Source organism: Gekko japonicus, unplaced genomic scaffold (genome assembly GCF_001447785.1).
Source record: "Gekko japonicus isolate JY-2015 unplaced genomic scaffold, Gekko_japonicus_V1.1 scaffold32, whole genome shotgun sequence".
NCBI classification, from domain to species: domain Eukaryota; kingdom Metazoa; phylum Chordata; class Lepidosauria; order Squamata; family Gekkonidae; genus Gekko; species Gekko japonicus.
Window position 1 is genome coordinate 213,602 of NW_015167527.1, and position 15,118 is coordinate 228,719.

The 15,118-nt window shown below is 45.5% G+C and overlaps 1 protein-coding gene across 1 annotated transcript in view; it reads right to left on the minus strand.

The window, feature by feature from the left end:
• Positions 1-15,118, minus strand: part of PLEKHD1 (pleckstrin homology and coiled-coil domain containing D1) — a 48,779-nt gene that overhangs the window by 19,815 nt on the left and 13,846 nt on the right. The window contains 4 exon segments of the mRNA XM_015413302.1: positions 2,095-2,186; positions 8,793-8,869; positions 9,619-9,708; positions 11,644-11,737. Coding sequence (XP_015268788.1) covers positions 2,095-2,186; positions 8,793-8,869; positions 9,619-9,708; positions 11,644-11,737 — 353 coding nt within the window.

The following is a 15,118-nucleotide window of genomic DNA, read 5'->3' on the forward strand; positions in this document are numbered from 1 at the left end:
AGAGACCAAATGTGTGGGAATGGGCAGGTGACGCTTTTTATGATATGAAGTTAAATAGCATCACCTGGTAAAGAACATTCCATTAAGCATCTATTTAAATGGTCAGTTGAAAGGGCCAATTTAGAAGTTGGCAACCTACTCCCATCCCACTCTGGTAACCTGGGAACCAGACATGAATTTGGAGATGTTCTTAATCATCCAGCTGGTACCACATACAAGGAAGCCAGTAGATTTTGATAGGCAGATGTTAGTCTGGCCCAGGACCTGGACTCAGTCACTTCTACATGAGAAAAGGAGTCCTCAGGAAGGAGCCACTGAGGCATGCCTTCTCTCAGAGCCTTCCTGGGATGAAGAGCTGCAAGGAACTCTATGGATCCATGCCTCTTTTCTCTTCTGCTTCCGAGACCTCCATCAGTTCTGAACATCCTATCTTCACCACTGTATTATAGGCTTGCCAAGTCCCCCCGGGGGGCGGGGAAACCCCCACCCCAGAGGCCCGTTCCCTGCCACTGGCGGATCGGGCCCCGGAGGGAGCCCCACCCCAATGTGCACATCACCCGGAAGTGACGCGACCACACCGGGCATGCTGGGGGCAGGGCCACGGTCATCCGAGGGAAAACTCTATGGTTTTCCCTCGGATGGTCGTGCCCCCGCCCCCAGTATGCCCGGCGTCGTCACGTCAATTCCGGGTGACATGCGTCCCCCGCTGTGGGGAGTCCCCCGCTGCAGCGCAACGCCGGACTTGGCAACCCTACTGTACTAGTCTCAGGGGAAGCAGGAGACAAAACAGCTTCATTGGAGAGTGCACCTCAGAAGCAAAGCACTGTTGAGGACTGAACTTCAACAGTGAGGCAGGGCCTACAACACAAACCTTCACACAAGTGTATTTCAGCCCTCAGTAGCTTTTTCATACCAGAGCTGAAGCAGATCTCAAAGTTACCTGCTTTCTCTCTGACCTATGTGTCATATTAGTCAGCTGTAGGCTTGCTTCTATTTCCTGTCGGGCCAAAGCAGACACTGTATAGAATAACATCAGAGTTCCATATATTTCTTCCTTTAATTCAAAGCAGCAAGGGGGGGGGGATTGTTGTTGTTGGAGTAGATGCATTGGGGGGTATTTCTCTCACATCCAATTTACCTCTACCTTTTGCCTTGCTGGAATTAAAAACAAAACAGCTTGTGCTTCTCCACCCTGCATCCAAGACTACTAGCTTCAGAGGAGCACTGGGGAAACAGTGAAGAGGTTAAACAGCCTACCACTTCCAGGACCAAATGAGCAGCCCCTTTGGATACACTGGAGTCAAAACAAAAGATTGAAAAATCGTATCAAAGATCACCACTCAAAATGTCAATGTTGGCTCACGGTGAGCAATCCCCAGTGCCAGTGTTGGTCTGTCCTTTTCACTATTGCCTGCCAAATTCTCAGTCCATAGCCAGGATCCCAGGCACCCAACTACTTTAACCATCTGCCATTGGGCAGTAGCCCCTCTGTGGACTTCAGTTATGAAAGGGTGAATAACCTTGCATTTATGTACAGACTGCCTTCCTAAGGTAATTATTGTGTCTGCTCTGTTCCCCCCCACCACCATAACAGCTTCACAGAAGTTGCTGCTTAACTGAGGTCACTGGTAGTAAGGCCTTGAAGGTTAGCAGATCGCCTTCTGGCCTCAAGTTTGTTAAAGGAAGAAGGGTAACATGGACCTTCCAGTGCCACAAAGGGATTCATTGTCATTACAACTGTCATTTTTGATTATGTCAATCTGCAAAGGGCCACATACAGCAATGGCACTACATAAATGATAAAGATAATCACAATAGAGCTAGCAAAGAGGAAGAGTCCAGTAGCACCTTAAAGACTAACAAAATTTGTGGTAGGGTATGAGCTTTTGTGCATCACTGCTCACTTCTTCAAATAACCAGAAGAAGTGAGCAGTGACTCATAAAAGCTCATACCCTATTACAAATGTTCTTAGTCTTTAAAGTGCTACAGGACTCATACACTTTTGTACTGCTACAGACAAGACTACCCATCTTGATCCATAACAGAACTACTGAGTCATGATTCTCTGTTAATGAACAGCTGTTCACACCAACCTAAATACTCCTGTTTCTCCTTTGCAAGCTGGAGTCCTTGTGCTTCAAGGGTCTCAATCATAGCCTCTCCCAGCTGAGCATTTCTCCAGGTCCTAAAAAATAACACAATTAAATAAGAAAGTGAAAATTCCCTTTTTAAAATATACCGTGCTGTCAAATTTACAAACTTCATCAAACTTCTCTTTAAAAAGAGAGAGAGAAAGAGGATAGGGAAAATGAACAGGGTGACTTATAAGAATACATAAAACAATGATGACATATTCCAATCTATAATATCCTTTTTGAGGTGTGGTGAGTGACCAGAACTGTACACAGTATTCCAAATGACGTCGCCCCATTGATTTATACAGGGGCATTATGATACTGGCTGATTTGTTTTTCAATTCCCTTCCTAATAAACCCCAGCATAGCATTGGCCTTTTTTATTGCAGTTGCACACTGTCTCAATATTTTCAGTCAGTTATCTACTATGACTCCAAGATCTCTCTCTTGGTCAGTCTCTGCCAGTTCAGACACAATCAACATATAATAGTTAGGGTTTTTGGTTACAATGTGCATCACTTTGCACTTGGCCAAATTAAACTCCATTTGCCATGTTGATGCCCATTCGCCCATCCTCAACAGATCCCTTTGGAGTGCCCCACAATCCACCCTGTAATGTGAAAGACTTCTGCTGAGACCTTGGAGAGCTGTGCCAGTCTGAGTAAAGCAACAGAGGGATAATATATGGCTTAGTGATGGCTTAGATTTTTTAGACGAAGAGCTACTTTAGGCTCCCAGCCTTTGACGGGGCCCCATTGGTCAAGACATCAAGGGTGAGGAGTCTGGGGGTGCTCCTGGATCCCTTTCTATGGAGGCCCGGGCCACCACCACTGCCAGGTCTGCCTTTTTCCATCAGAGGCAGGTCAGGCAGCTGGCCCCATATCTCACTCCCCAAGACCTAGTGAAAGTGATCCATGCAATGGTCACTTCCAGACTGGATTATTCTAACTCTCTCTATGTGGGGCTGCCCTTGACTCTGCGCCGGAAGCTGCAGCTACTCCAGAATGCAGCAGTGCGAGTGTTGACAGCAACGCCTGTGTGGGCTCACATCCACCCAGTGCTGTGTGAACTGCACTGGCTGCCTATCAAATTCCAGATCCGTTTCAAGGTGTTGGTATTTACCTTTAAAGCCCTATACGGCCAGGGACAGCATACCTTCAAGACCGCCTCTCCTCATATGAGCCCCATAGAGCAATAAGGTCAACTAATCAACATCTTTTGGTAGTCCCTGGCCCCAGGGACATCTGACTTGCCCTCAACCAGGGCCAGGGCCTTTTTGGCACTGGTCCCTACCTGGTGGAATGAGCTCCTGAGTGAGATCAGGGCCCTGTGGGATTTACTACAATTCTGCAGAGCCTGTAAGATGCAGGGCCTGTAAGACGGAGCTCTTCTGCCAAGCTTTTGGTTGAGGCGACGAGCGCCCCTTTTTGTGGCCAACCCCACCAGTGGTCTGGACCCTAACATCTTAAATCTTTCACCACTGTTGATATGCTTCTATCTGAACTGACATGGTACTTAGAAGTATGGTATTGTATGCTGTTGTTTTAACTTGGTTTTAAATATATTGTATTTTATATTGTTGTTACTCACCCTGAGCCGGTTCGCAGGGAGGGCAGGATACAAATCCAAATAAATAAATAAATATCTGCTAGCCCTGAGCCGGTAATTGAACAGCTGCCTGCAACTGGCTCTGAGCCAGAAGGAGAACAAGATATCAAGTTACCAGCTGATCAGGAGTCACAGCCTACAGCTGAAGCTGAGCCAACACCTTGTAGCTCTGAAGCAGTAAACAAGTCTTCAGCAACCACTCCCAGCCCACCTAGCTCACCCACACCCTTGCAGCACTGATGCTGTCAGAGATGCTTAAAGTTGCAAGAAAGGAGAAGAAGTGTGAGATGCATGGCCTGTTGTCAGCTGTCAATTGAAGAGATGAATTAGTAGTTTCAGGATGACTGCAAAGGAATTGGCTGCGAGTTTAGCTCATTATGACTTGGCTATCAATTCAGCTGGGAGAAGCAGCAGTTTGTGGATGCAACAAATACACTTTGCTACTGAGCCACTAATGTTGCTGCTACCAGACTACTGCAGCCTCAGGCTGGACCTGACAACTGGCTTTTCTGGAACCCCAGACCTTGAGCCGGACTTGCTGCCTGGAACCCCTTGACCCTAGACTGGACTTTGATAAACCTGCTCTCTGGAGCCCCTGACTTTTAGACTGGACTTTGGTTACCCTCTGCAACCCTGCCTGTTACCTGCCCTACTGGACCCCAGCCTGTGCCTCCTGGGGAAGCTACATCAGTACACAGGGCATCTAGGTGCTCCCATCTAGGGCTGACAACCTCCAGATGTGGCTTAGAGGTCTCCAGGAATTATAACTAATCTCCAGACTACAGGGATCAGTTCCCCTGGAGAAAATGGATGCTTTGGACAATGGACTAAGGCTGCTGAGGTCCCTCCCCTCCCCAAACCCTCCCTCCTCAGGCTCTACCCCAAAATCTCCAGGAATTTTCCAACCCAGAGTTAGGCAGCCTTACCACCACTGTCTAAAAATGTCCTGTTTCCTTGCTGCCATCCACCTCACCACCAAAAAAGAAGAGAAGCAAAACAGGGCTTCAGTTCACAGTCTTCAAGCAAAGGCTGAAACATATGGAAGTATATTAGATACCCCGGTCCTATTTTAATGTTGTAGGCATATGTGAGAAAGCTCCTCCATATTCATACTCAAGATCAGCATGCTGTTGTAAAGCCAAAGACTGGTGGAGAAATAGGCCTTCCAAGGATCTGGTGCTCTCAATGAAATACAACACTAGTGCCTTAGTTGGATGGCATGTCCTCCCATGAGAGTCCTGTTATAATATCCCTTCACCCACTTCCCTCAGAGTGGAATTGGCATTGTGTTCTACACAGAGAGGGAGATGGAGCCCTTATAATTCAGCACTGAAACAGAGACATGTCTATTGTATATCCTTTTTGCTACAAACAGCCATTGTATTAGCTCTGTCCTGCTTAAGCCACATGGTTCTTGACCTTCAGAGCCAAGTCCTCTCTGTTTCTCTCTTAACCAAGGAACTGCATGACTGCTGAAGCAATTCCTCAGAGCTATTTTAAACTCCTCTGGACAGTAAAAGTGCTCTTCAATCACTTTGCAATACTATAACACTTATGATTATGACAACCTCGGTCAAACCAGTCCATGCTGTAAGCCTAGGGTGTTAGAGGAGGATCTCACATGCAGAAAAACACCTGGCAGTAATTTGAAGACTGGTGACCAGGATGGCTTGATAAGGGCCTTCTAGGGGTGAGGTAAATACCTCGAAGAGATTACACGGAAACAGAGTTTGGTGTTGTAACATATCCAGCTCCAACCACGTGCGCGGCTAGGTCGCCACGCAGTCATGCGAAGCGTATGAGCTTCGCTCTCAGGAACAATGGGCCAAGCGGATCCTAGCCCGCTCCAATCAGAGGGCTAGGTTCCAGGCCGAAAGCCTATGGAACTCTTGGCCACTGTAAATAGCCTATGACTGTTGTAGGGGTGTATCTGGGGTGTGGGTTGTTTGCCTTTATAAACCAGCCTGCGAGCCGGTAGTTCTTGTCTTGTTCTGAGCTGAATAAAGTATGAGAGCTGAAATCGCTAGTAAGTCTCAGTACTTTTCAGGAGTCTGTGGCAATTCTGCACCAGTGTGTGAAGCAGACAATGGAAAACAAGAGCCATGGACTAGGGCGGGCAGTTCCAACAGGCAGAGAATTCTCGCTTGCTGACCATTGGACCATGATAGAATAAAAATGACTGAGATGCCTCGCAAGAGTTTATAGAGATCACTCAAAATGCCAGGCTGGGGGCCAATCAGGAGAAAACCAGCAAAGTGCAATATTTCCTAAGCCTTCCACAAGCAAGGAATTCAGGGCTGTTTAAGTTGTACCCACTTGATGACTACCTTGGGCCATTCACAAGGGCACTGTGATTTTATATTTATTGTATTAGATTTTTATCCTGCCCCTCCCCGAGAATGGGGCTTGGGTGGCTAACAAAATAACATGGTTTCTATGGAACCATGAACTCCTCTCACCAGGTGTAACAATGCTATTGAATGGTCACACCTAAAGACAAAAGAAAGGTGCAGCAAGTTTTACCGGGTTCGCTTGACTCTCCTTCAGTTAATTTTGATTCACAATTACAAACATGATGTTTCGAATCAGGTAGGATAAATCTGGCTACAAACACAGGCCACCACACACACCATCTCTGACCCAGCTCCAACATCATGTGAAAACAAATCATATGATTTGCCTAGCTCAATGAGCCCTTACGGTGACCAGGGCTGACAGAACATTGTCCTCCTGTCTTCTCAGCAGACTTGAGGACAACAGTGCAGGCAAGCTCCAGGTCAATATGGAGCAGCTGAAAGGGGGGTGCTGATGGAATCTACTAGGTGCATTTCTATGCCAAGTTCTCATGTCCTTCATCCTCTCGTTTCACTTGTGGGATACTTCTTTCTTAGCATGGGTTCACACAGACCGATAACTTAGCATAAACCCGGCTGAATGATTGAGAAAGCTGTTTCTAGGACTTCCGGTCGGCATGGCGCGGTGACGAGCGGTCTTCAGCTCGAGCTGAGGACGCTTGATCCTTTGATCATTGCTTTGAAAGTTACCATCTGTTTTAGGAGAGCCTCCTTTGGTCAGGTGCCTTGATAAGCTCACACTTAGCTTTCCTAATGTTCAGAGCTGAAAAGTGCTTGCCCAAACCTCTCAGCAGTCTAGAGCTGCCTGTTCCTTCATCAGAAAATGGAAGTCTACCATTGGTCACTACTTGCAAGCTGATCCTAGGCACCACCTACTACATCATCCTTCCAGTTGGAGATACCAGGGATTGAACTGGGGTCTTTTAGGGTTGCCAGGTGTTAGATCCCAAATCAGGAGAATAGATCCACGTTCAAAAAGAAGAAAGATTTATTTCCAAAGCATGGTTGATCACGAACATACAGAGATTGTTAGGAATAACTACAATACCCAGGGAAGGTGTATTAAAAGGAACTTCAAACCAGGTTTAAACCAATGAGCATATTTCCCTCGTCAGGTTTACAGATTAGAAGAGGCGCGAAGCAGTGTGAGAACAGCAACGGTCCATTCCATAAACACAGGTTAAGTTCACATGGGAAATCTAAACAAGCCAGAGCATTAAGACATAACACCACATCGCACCAGCTGGAGACCTTGGCAGTTACAGAGGCACTACATGAACAGGATAAGGCTTTGGGAGAAAGGAAGGGGGATGGGACGTGTCCCAAGGAAATGGCAGCTCGCTGACATACTGCCCACCTGACACCAGGTCTGGGTTGGAAAAGTCTTTGGGGGTGGATCCGGGAGAGGGTGGGATTTGGGGAGGGAAGAGGCATCAGCATGGTACAATGCCATAGACTCCGCTCTTCAAAGCAGCCATTTCTTCCAAGGGAGCTGATCTCTGTCATCTGGAGATTAGTTGTAAAAGCGGGCGTTCTCCAGGCCCCACCTGGAGGCTGGGAACCCTAGGATCTTTCCATGCCAAGCAGATACTCTGCCACTGAGCCACTGTAATTTGGATGTTTGACTCCCACATCCAATTAGAGAATCTGGACTAAACAGTTCCAACAGGACTTTGCCTGTTCAAAACATTTAGTGGTAGGTACTTCTGGGATCTATGTACTAAAGGCAGTCTATCATCCTTTACATATGACAATACAAACAAGATAGTTGTGAGTTTGTTCTTTGAACTAAAACAAACAAACCAGACTGAAAACCTTCAGAGGTGTTATCTTTCACTGAAAAAAGGAATAGTTCTCTTTATTAAGCAAACCATTAGAAAATACAAGCATATCAAAATTAACCCCGTAGTTATGGTAAAAACAACTGCTAAAATTACCAGAGTTCCTAACATATTATAATAAGTAATATTTTACAACAAACCAGGTTTCAAGTTACTGTCTTAAACTTATGGGGATTTACCATAAACCTACAGAAATCTGATTTGCCTATCATAATTATAGATTTTTATAGAAAAATATCAGTCTTACATTACTCTAAATCTCTTCTGTCTTAATTATGTGATTACTAACTAGTTAAGTAATTGGTTCTTAACTATGTATGATATAATCAACAAGTGCATATGAGACTATATCTGATATCTCTTCATTACCTTTTTTAAAGCCAGATAAGAAGGCCAAACTTAATTCTGAAACTCTGTTAAAAAGTAGTTAATCTAACTTTTCTGTAACTGTTTAAATTCACTGTCAGAGATTAAATAAACCTTATGCAACTAGAGTTCAATGACAGCTAAAATGTGCTTGAACTCACAGACTTCAGAAAACACACATGATCAACAAGAAAGGTGGTGATATAATCAAAATATTGCTACACCTTGACACACACACCCCCATGGCGAAGTATCTCTGTGTTATTAGTCCTACTAGTAGAACAGCTTTGCTGGCATACAAAAATGTGAATTGAAAATGTAAATAAATGAAAGCATTGATAACACTTTTATGTTAATAACATCATCATCATCACCAAATAACAAGGGTTAATAATAACCGAAATACTTAAGAGGTAATGGCAATATGGAAGCTGGTTTCAAGGAGAGCAAAGGTTCAATGGAGCGGCTGCCCGCCCATTGTACTTACACTTTTCCAGATTCTTGTAGCATCTCCAGCCACTGAGCTTGTTCAAATTCTGATTCTGCTGCTAGAACGATGCTACCCTTAAAAAGAAATGTTAAAGTAGCTATAAAGAGAAGCTGATAAACAAAGATGCCCCGTCAAGGAAAAAGAAAACCAAATAGCCCTGCTCTTGTGTGTGGACAGAGGAGTTGCTGTGGGTATTTCTAGATTCCAGACATATTGCAGGTCTGTTTAGTTATTTAATTTATTTGTGCCCTGCCTTTCTCCCCAATCAGGACCCAAAATGGCTTACATCGTTTCTCCTCTCCTCCATATTATCCTCACAACAACCCTGTGAGGTAGGTTAGGCTGAGAGAGTATGACCAGCCAAGATCACCCAGCGAGCTTCCGTGGCACAAGTGGGGATTCAGATCTGGGTCTTCCAGATACTAGTTAGCCAGTGTGGTGTAGTGGTTATGAGTGTCAAAGTCTTGTGGATCCCTCACCCAAAGAATCCTGGGAACTGTAGTTTGGTAAGAGAGCTTAGCTCCTTCACAGAACTATAGGAGTGAATCCTAAACAGAAGTTTGTGGTGTAGATAGGCCTCAAGAGTCTCAAGAATGTCTGATACTACTATTATAGTGGAAGTTATAGCTACGTAAACATTACTGGGTGGGCACTACATCAAGGAAATTGATGAGCCTGCTGGCAGAAAAAAAGAAGAGCAGGGCTGGCATTGCTGTATATCTAAGTGGTGTGTCTGTTGGAAAATGGATTTCCTTACTTGTCTATTTAGCAGCTTTCTACAGCATTAAACATTCATTTAGTTTGGGGGGGGGGTTTCTCTTACATGGAAGTCCTCATGGGAGATTTTCATTCCATAAGGCATGTTGGGCTCTTCTTTGGCTTCTACGGTGCAGCCAGCAAGAGGTATGACACCCTGAGGAACAATATATCAAACACTAGGTTAGATGGTATGAACCTCCATTGAACAACAAAGGAATTAAGATGGGCAAACATCTCTCACAATGCCTTCTGGTTAGGGTTGGTAGCAGGCCTGGAGAAAAATGACCCAACCCTTTAATAGAGACTGAATGTATGCAGATCAGCAGCTGAAGCCCTTCATGGCATGGAGTTATTAACATCACCTTGTAAATAACATCCCATTAAGCCTCTATTAAAGAGATAGGACATTCCCCCCCCCAGGCAGTTGGCAATCTTATTTTTGGTTCATAAAGAACGGTTGCAGCATAGTAGATAAATGTGTGAGTTGTCAGCTAGAAAGTCCCAGGTTCAAATTTCCCCTCGCATTGAACATTACCATCACTTAACTGCAGCCTCTCCCCTGTCTGCAGTATGAGGGGAAATTATACAGTTCACCTTATTTGTGTGTTGCTCACTGCTGGTACATGAAGCATCTAAAAGCACACATTCGATACCATATCTTGATGATTCACAGGATTACATACTTACCTTCCAACTGTGGGTATCTAGCAAAATGCTATAGGATATACCTGGTATAGATTTTAATCATTTTTAGCTTGACCAGGGTTATTTTGGGGCAGGAACGCACAGGAATGGAGTTCTGGCTGGCTTCAGAGTTGGCCACGCCCACTACAGCCAAAACCTCTGCCTGCGTGGCTACAGAGGAAAGTGCCCCTACAGACGACTCCGAGGAGGGTGGGCGGGGGGGGGGGGTAAAAAAAGGGCCGGGGGGGGGGGGGGGGGGGGGGGGGGGGGGGCTGGAAGGATCGGGGAGGCATTTTGCCAAGGGAAGCCAAGGGAAGGCATGGGGTGTGGCCTATTGTGCTAATGAGTTCCTGCTGGGCGTTTTCTACAAAAAAAGCCCTGAGCTTGACCATAAAGAACGGCACATTGGCAGGTGGGGGAGAAGAGGAGGCGAACAGCACAGGAGAAGTTAGGCCTAAGTATCTGGGTATAGAAAGATTCAACTGATCCCCGCCTACCCAGGAAAGAAATGGAGCATATTGGGGTCTATTATAATTATTAGCTGATGATATCTTAATGTATTTCAATTTCAGATTGTGGTTTGTAAGCTACTTTGAGTACTGTAATACATAGGGTTGCCATTCCCCAGGTCCTGGCAGGGGATCCCTCAGTTTTTGGGGCTTCTATCTGCTGCCAGCCAGCTGGCCAGTGGGGGGAACCCCGCCCCCGCACGCTGATGTCACACGGAAGTGAAGTCATCGCATCTGTCAAGGCTGCTCTCGCCCTGCCTCAGCATGATCAGGCAGGGTCAGGCCCTGTCTCTGCCCACCAGTCGCCGTTGCTGGGGCAGGTCTTTTCCCACCCCTGAAGACTGCTCAGGGTCTTCACCATTCCCCCCACTCAGAACTGCTGGTGTTCAACCTCCCCCCCCCCCATCATTCCAAGCCACCAGCCTTCCTCCCTGACCTGTCAGGACTGCCTCTCCTGCCAGTCCACCCAACTGAACACTAGTAAGCAGAGGTCTCCCACTATACCAGAAGACCTGGCAACCCTAGATGATGCCCAGCACCACCAACAGAAGTTTGCAGCAACTCTAGCTCTGAAGCACTGGTATACTCTGTACAAAGGATGTTGCACTTCCCACGATTAATAAAATACATCTATACTTTACTAACATAAGGAAAATTTAAGTATCTTGTTTCCATGATAACCAGATATTTGCAGTCATTAGGAAAGGATGACACCTCTTGTTTGTTTGTATTTTAACAGACAACACTAAAACAAACTGGCAAATATGTTTTCTGAAGTCTGGTAACATAATTAGTAAAAATATGTCAGATGAAAGAGCCCTCAGGAATTCAAGTTCATAGCTCCAGATGTTGACAAGATAGTATACCACCAGAGTTTTTTTGTAGGTACTGCTTACTTTTGGGTGTATATTAAAGTATCGATTGTTTTCAAAGTTCTTCTTTTCTCCCTCAGCATAGTAAAGCAAAAAACTCTCTTTGATGATAAAGAATCTGAAAGAAAAATGAAATTATTCATCTTTATATAGCATTTAACGTTCACACCGGATAATAGCATATGGACAGCAGTCATATGAACATATGGAGTTGTGTTATATCCAGTCAGTCTATAGTCCTTCCAGTTCAGCATTGGGGGCATCTAGCTCAGAACTCTCTGCTCTGATTGGTAGTGGCTTTTTGAGATTTTAAGCACAGAAAGTCCCTTCTCAGCACTTGCTACCTGAGACCCTTCTAACTGGCAGGGTTGCCAAACTCCAGGTGGCACTTAGAGATCTCCCGCTATTACAGTTAATCTCCAGATGACCTGGGAGAAATGGCTGCTTCAGAGGCTGGACTCTATGGCATTATACCCTGCTGAGGTCCCTCCCCAATTTCTGCCATCCCCGGGCTCCACCCCCAAAACCTCCAGGTATTTCCCAACCCTACTAACTTGGGAACTTATGCATGTAAGGTATGTTCTGTGTCACTGAGCCACAGGCCTTTCCCCCAACATATCCTTGTGACATACTGTCTGAGTACCAATATAGGAAAACTGAGGAAAGTTCCTGAAAAAACTGAACCTACAGACACGTGTACCACATTCATCCCTTGCAAGTATATGGAATCAGTTCTGAGGAGATTAATTTCATGGCCATTTGGCCCTGCCGTTTCATAGTTCCAGCCAAAGTTGCCATAATCAGTTCAGCCAAGAGTCGTAGTCCAGTGGCACTTTTGTGAATACCTCTTGTAACTATACCACCTTGGCCCCAGACTGCAGCCTTCAGTGAATGCATGATCTTTTAAACTTTGTGCTCCAGTCATGAGAGTTAGAAGCATATCTCTCTCTCTCTCTCTCTCTCTCTCTCTCTCTCTCTCTCTCTCTCTCAAAAAGGAACTTTAAGATTCTCAAGAAACAAAATCATAACATGCTGCCTTTCTGTGTGAAAGCAGAACACCACTAGCCAAGTGTGGTAAGCTGAGTTCTAGAGCTTCCTGACCTTGGGGACTTGAGGCAGAAAGTGAAATGTAATTATCCAGGCTGGAAAGTTGTTTGGAACGTATTTGCAGCCATAAAAGTAGCTTAAGAGTTTTGCAGTTCCCTATATTTCTTTAGGTGAGAGGCCTGTCCATAATTGCTGATATATTTCAAGAGTGATTCCAATTTAAACCTTGGCAAAGGGAAGGCATTTTCTGTCTATGCAGAATAAAGGCTTCTTGATTCATATTCCCAGAAGCTCATGCTCCGGTAGCTGTTTTCTCTTGTTTCACCATAACTCAGCCCACAAGTACTTCTGTCAACAATGGCATGGCAAACTGCTAACTGCTTACCTTGCTCAAAGTCAAAGATCTGTTATTATTCCCCACTTCATTGTGAGTCACCTGACACTTTCTCTTTCTAGCTATTGGTTAAGAGCAGCAGATTCCCCTCTCCTCCTACACATGAAGCCAGCTGGGTGACCTTGAGCCAGTCACAGTTCTCTCAGAGCTCTCTCAGCCCCACCTACCTCACAAGGCGCCTGTTGTGGGGAGAGGAAGGGAAAGGCAATCGTAAGCTGCTTTTATATTATTGTTGTTGTTGTTGTTGTTGTTATTGTTATTATTGCCTTCCCCACTGGTAAAGCAGGCAAAGGTTTCCTCCTTTGCACCATTATTTTCCCCCTGGTGATCCTAGCACCTGAGAACAGAACCACCAATGTGGTCTACAGAGAGGTCCTTCAGTGTGTGTGGGGGAAACCTACGTATGCCTCACTTCATTTTTTTTACATTGCAATCTTCTCCATTAGAATTCCTACAACAAATGTTACATTTCAGACTTCACATCATCAGTATTATAACTGGATTTACGGAACTTAAATACCGTAGCGAAGCACAGGTATCAGGCTAGTGATACATATAGATGGTTACATTGTAATGGTTTTGTTTTATTGTTTCAGTTGCAAGACGCCTCAAGCAGGTTTCTGGAAAAGCAGCAGATATTTCTCTATTTTCTAACAGACAGATCAAATCTTTAGCTTCAGCTAGGAAATGGCAACTCCATCTGCCAATTACACCTTGTAAGTAATCCATTAGGAGAATTTAAAGCTGCCACACACCCATTCAGATTACTGGCTCTTATCCTATAGGTTAACTTCAGGTGCAGCAGAGATGTCCCCCAGTGTTCCAGGTCTGTATCATTTCCGGGGTGATACTGCCCTTTCATGATGACACTCAAGGGGAACCCAGCCCATCCTAACACAAGTTTTCCTTCTGTGCATGCTTGTGGGATAACTTGTAGAAGTTATACAAAAACAGCAGCAGTGTAAACTTTTTCATTAGACCAAACTAAAGAATCACAAAGTAATGAGTAATCTTCAGGGTTTCTGTGAATGCTTCTTCAGATGACAGTGATAATACACAGCAAAAAAAAAAAAGGTGGGTGGGAAGTTGTTTTTGAGCATAGTGGAAGAGTACCATAGAAGGCAGCTTGTAACAGTCCTAAACTAGAGTTCTGGAGGTGTTAAGCAGCCCTGGTGCCATCCTACATGTCTACTCATGGGTTTTCCTGTGTTCAACAGGACAGCTAAGTGCAAAACAGGTTTTAAGTTGCACCAAAAGCTACAGAGAAGCAAGCGATACCCAACCAACATTGCTGAGACTTCCAAGCCTTGGTTGGGGGGGGGGGCACAGACAAAGGAAGGTGAAAGACAGATGAGAAGGAAGGCAAAACTGAGGAGGCTGAAGTTGGTTCCTTATTCGCACTTCCTTATTCATTCCTTATTCGTTAATTATTCGTGTAGTCATTCAGAAACACTAGAGAGAGTGAGTTAGAAAGCTCTGAACCCCAAAATAAGGTCTGGACCACCACATATCATATACCCCCACATTCACAGGACTCTCCCCTTCGAGGGGACATATGCGGTGTGCTGGTCCAAAGCGTGGTTCTGGTGCCAGCTGCTCCAAAGCGCGCTGCCCCCAGGACAGTCACACTGGCAGGCACTGGGGCCAGGCCGCACCCCAAAATAATCTTTGGACCACCCCAAACAACACATCCCCACGCTCTGGGGACTGGGCCCTGCAAGGTGACACGCAGAGATGCCCGGTCCAAACACCGGTTCTGATGCCACGAGCTTCTGCTGCACCAGCTTCAGTTTGCAGGCTTTCCCCCGAGGCCTGTATTTCAAATTTGAATAAGGAAGTGGCCCCTGCACCGAAAATGAGGTCTGGACCACCACACCTCATACACCCCCACATTCACTGGACTCTCCCCTTCGAGGGGACATATGCGGTGTGCTGGTCCAAAGCGCGGTTCTGGTGCCAGCTGCTCCAAAGCGCGCTGCCCCCAGGTCAGTCACACTGGCAGGCACTGGGGCCAGGCCGCACCCCAAAATAATCTTTGGACCACCCCAAATGACACAT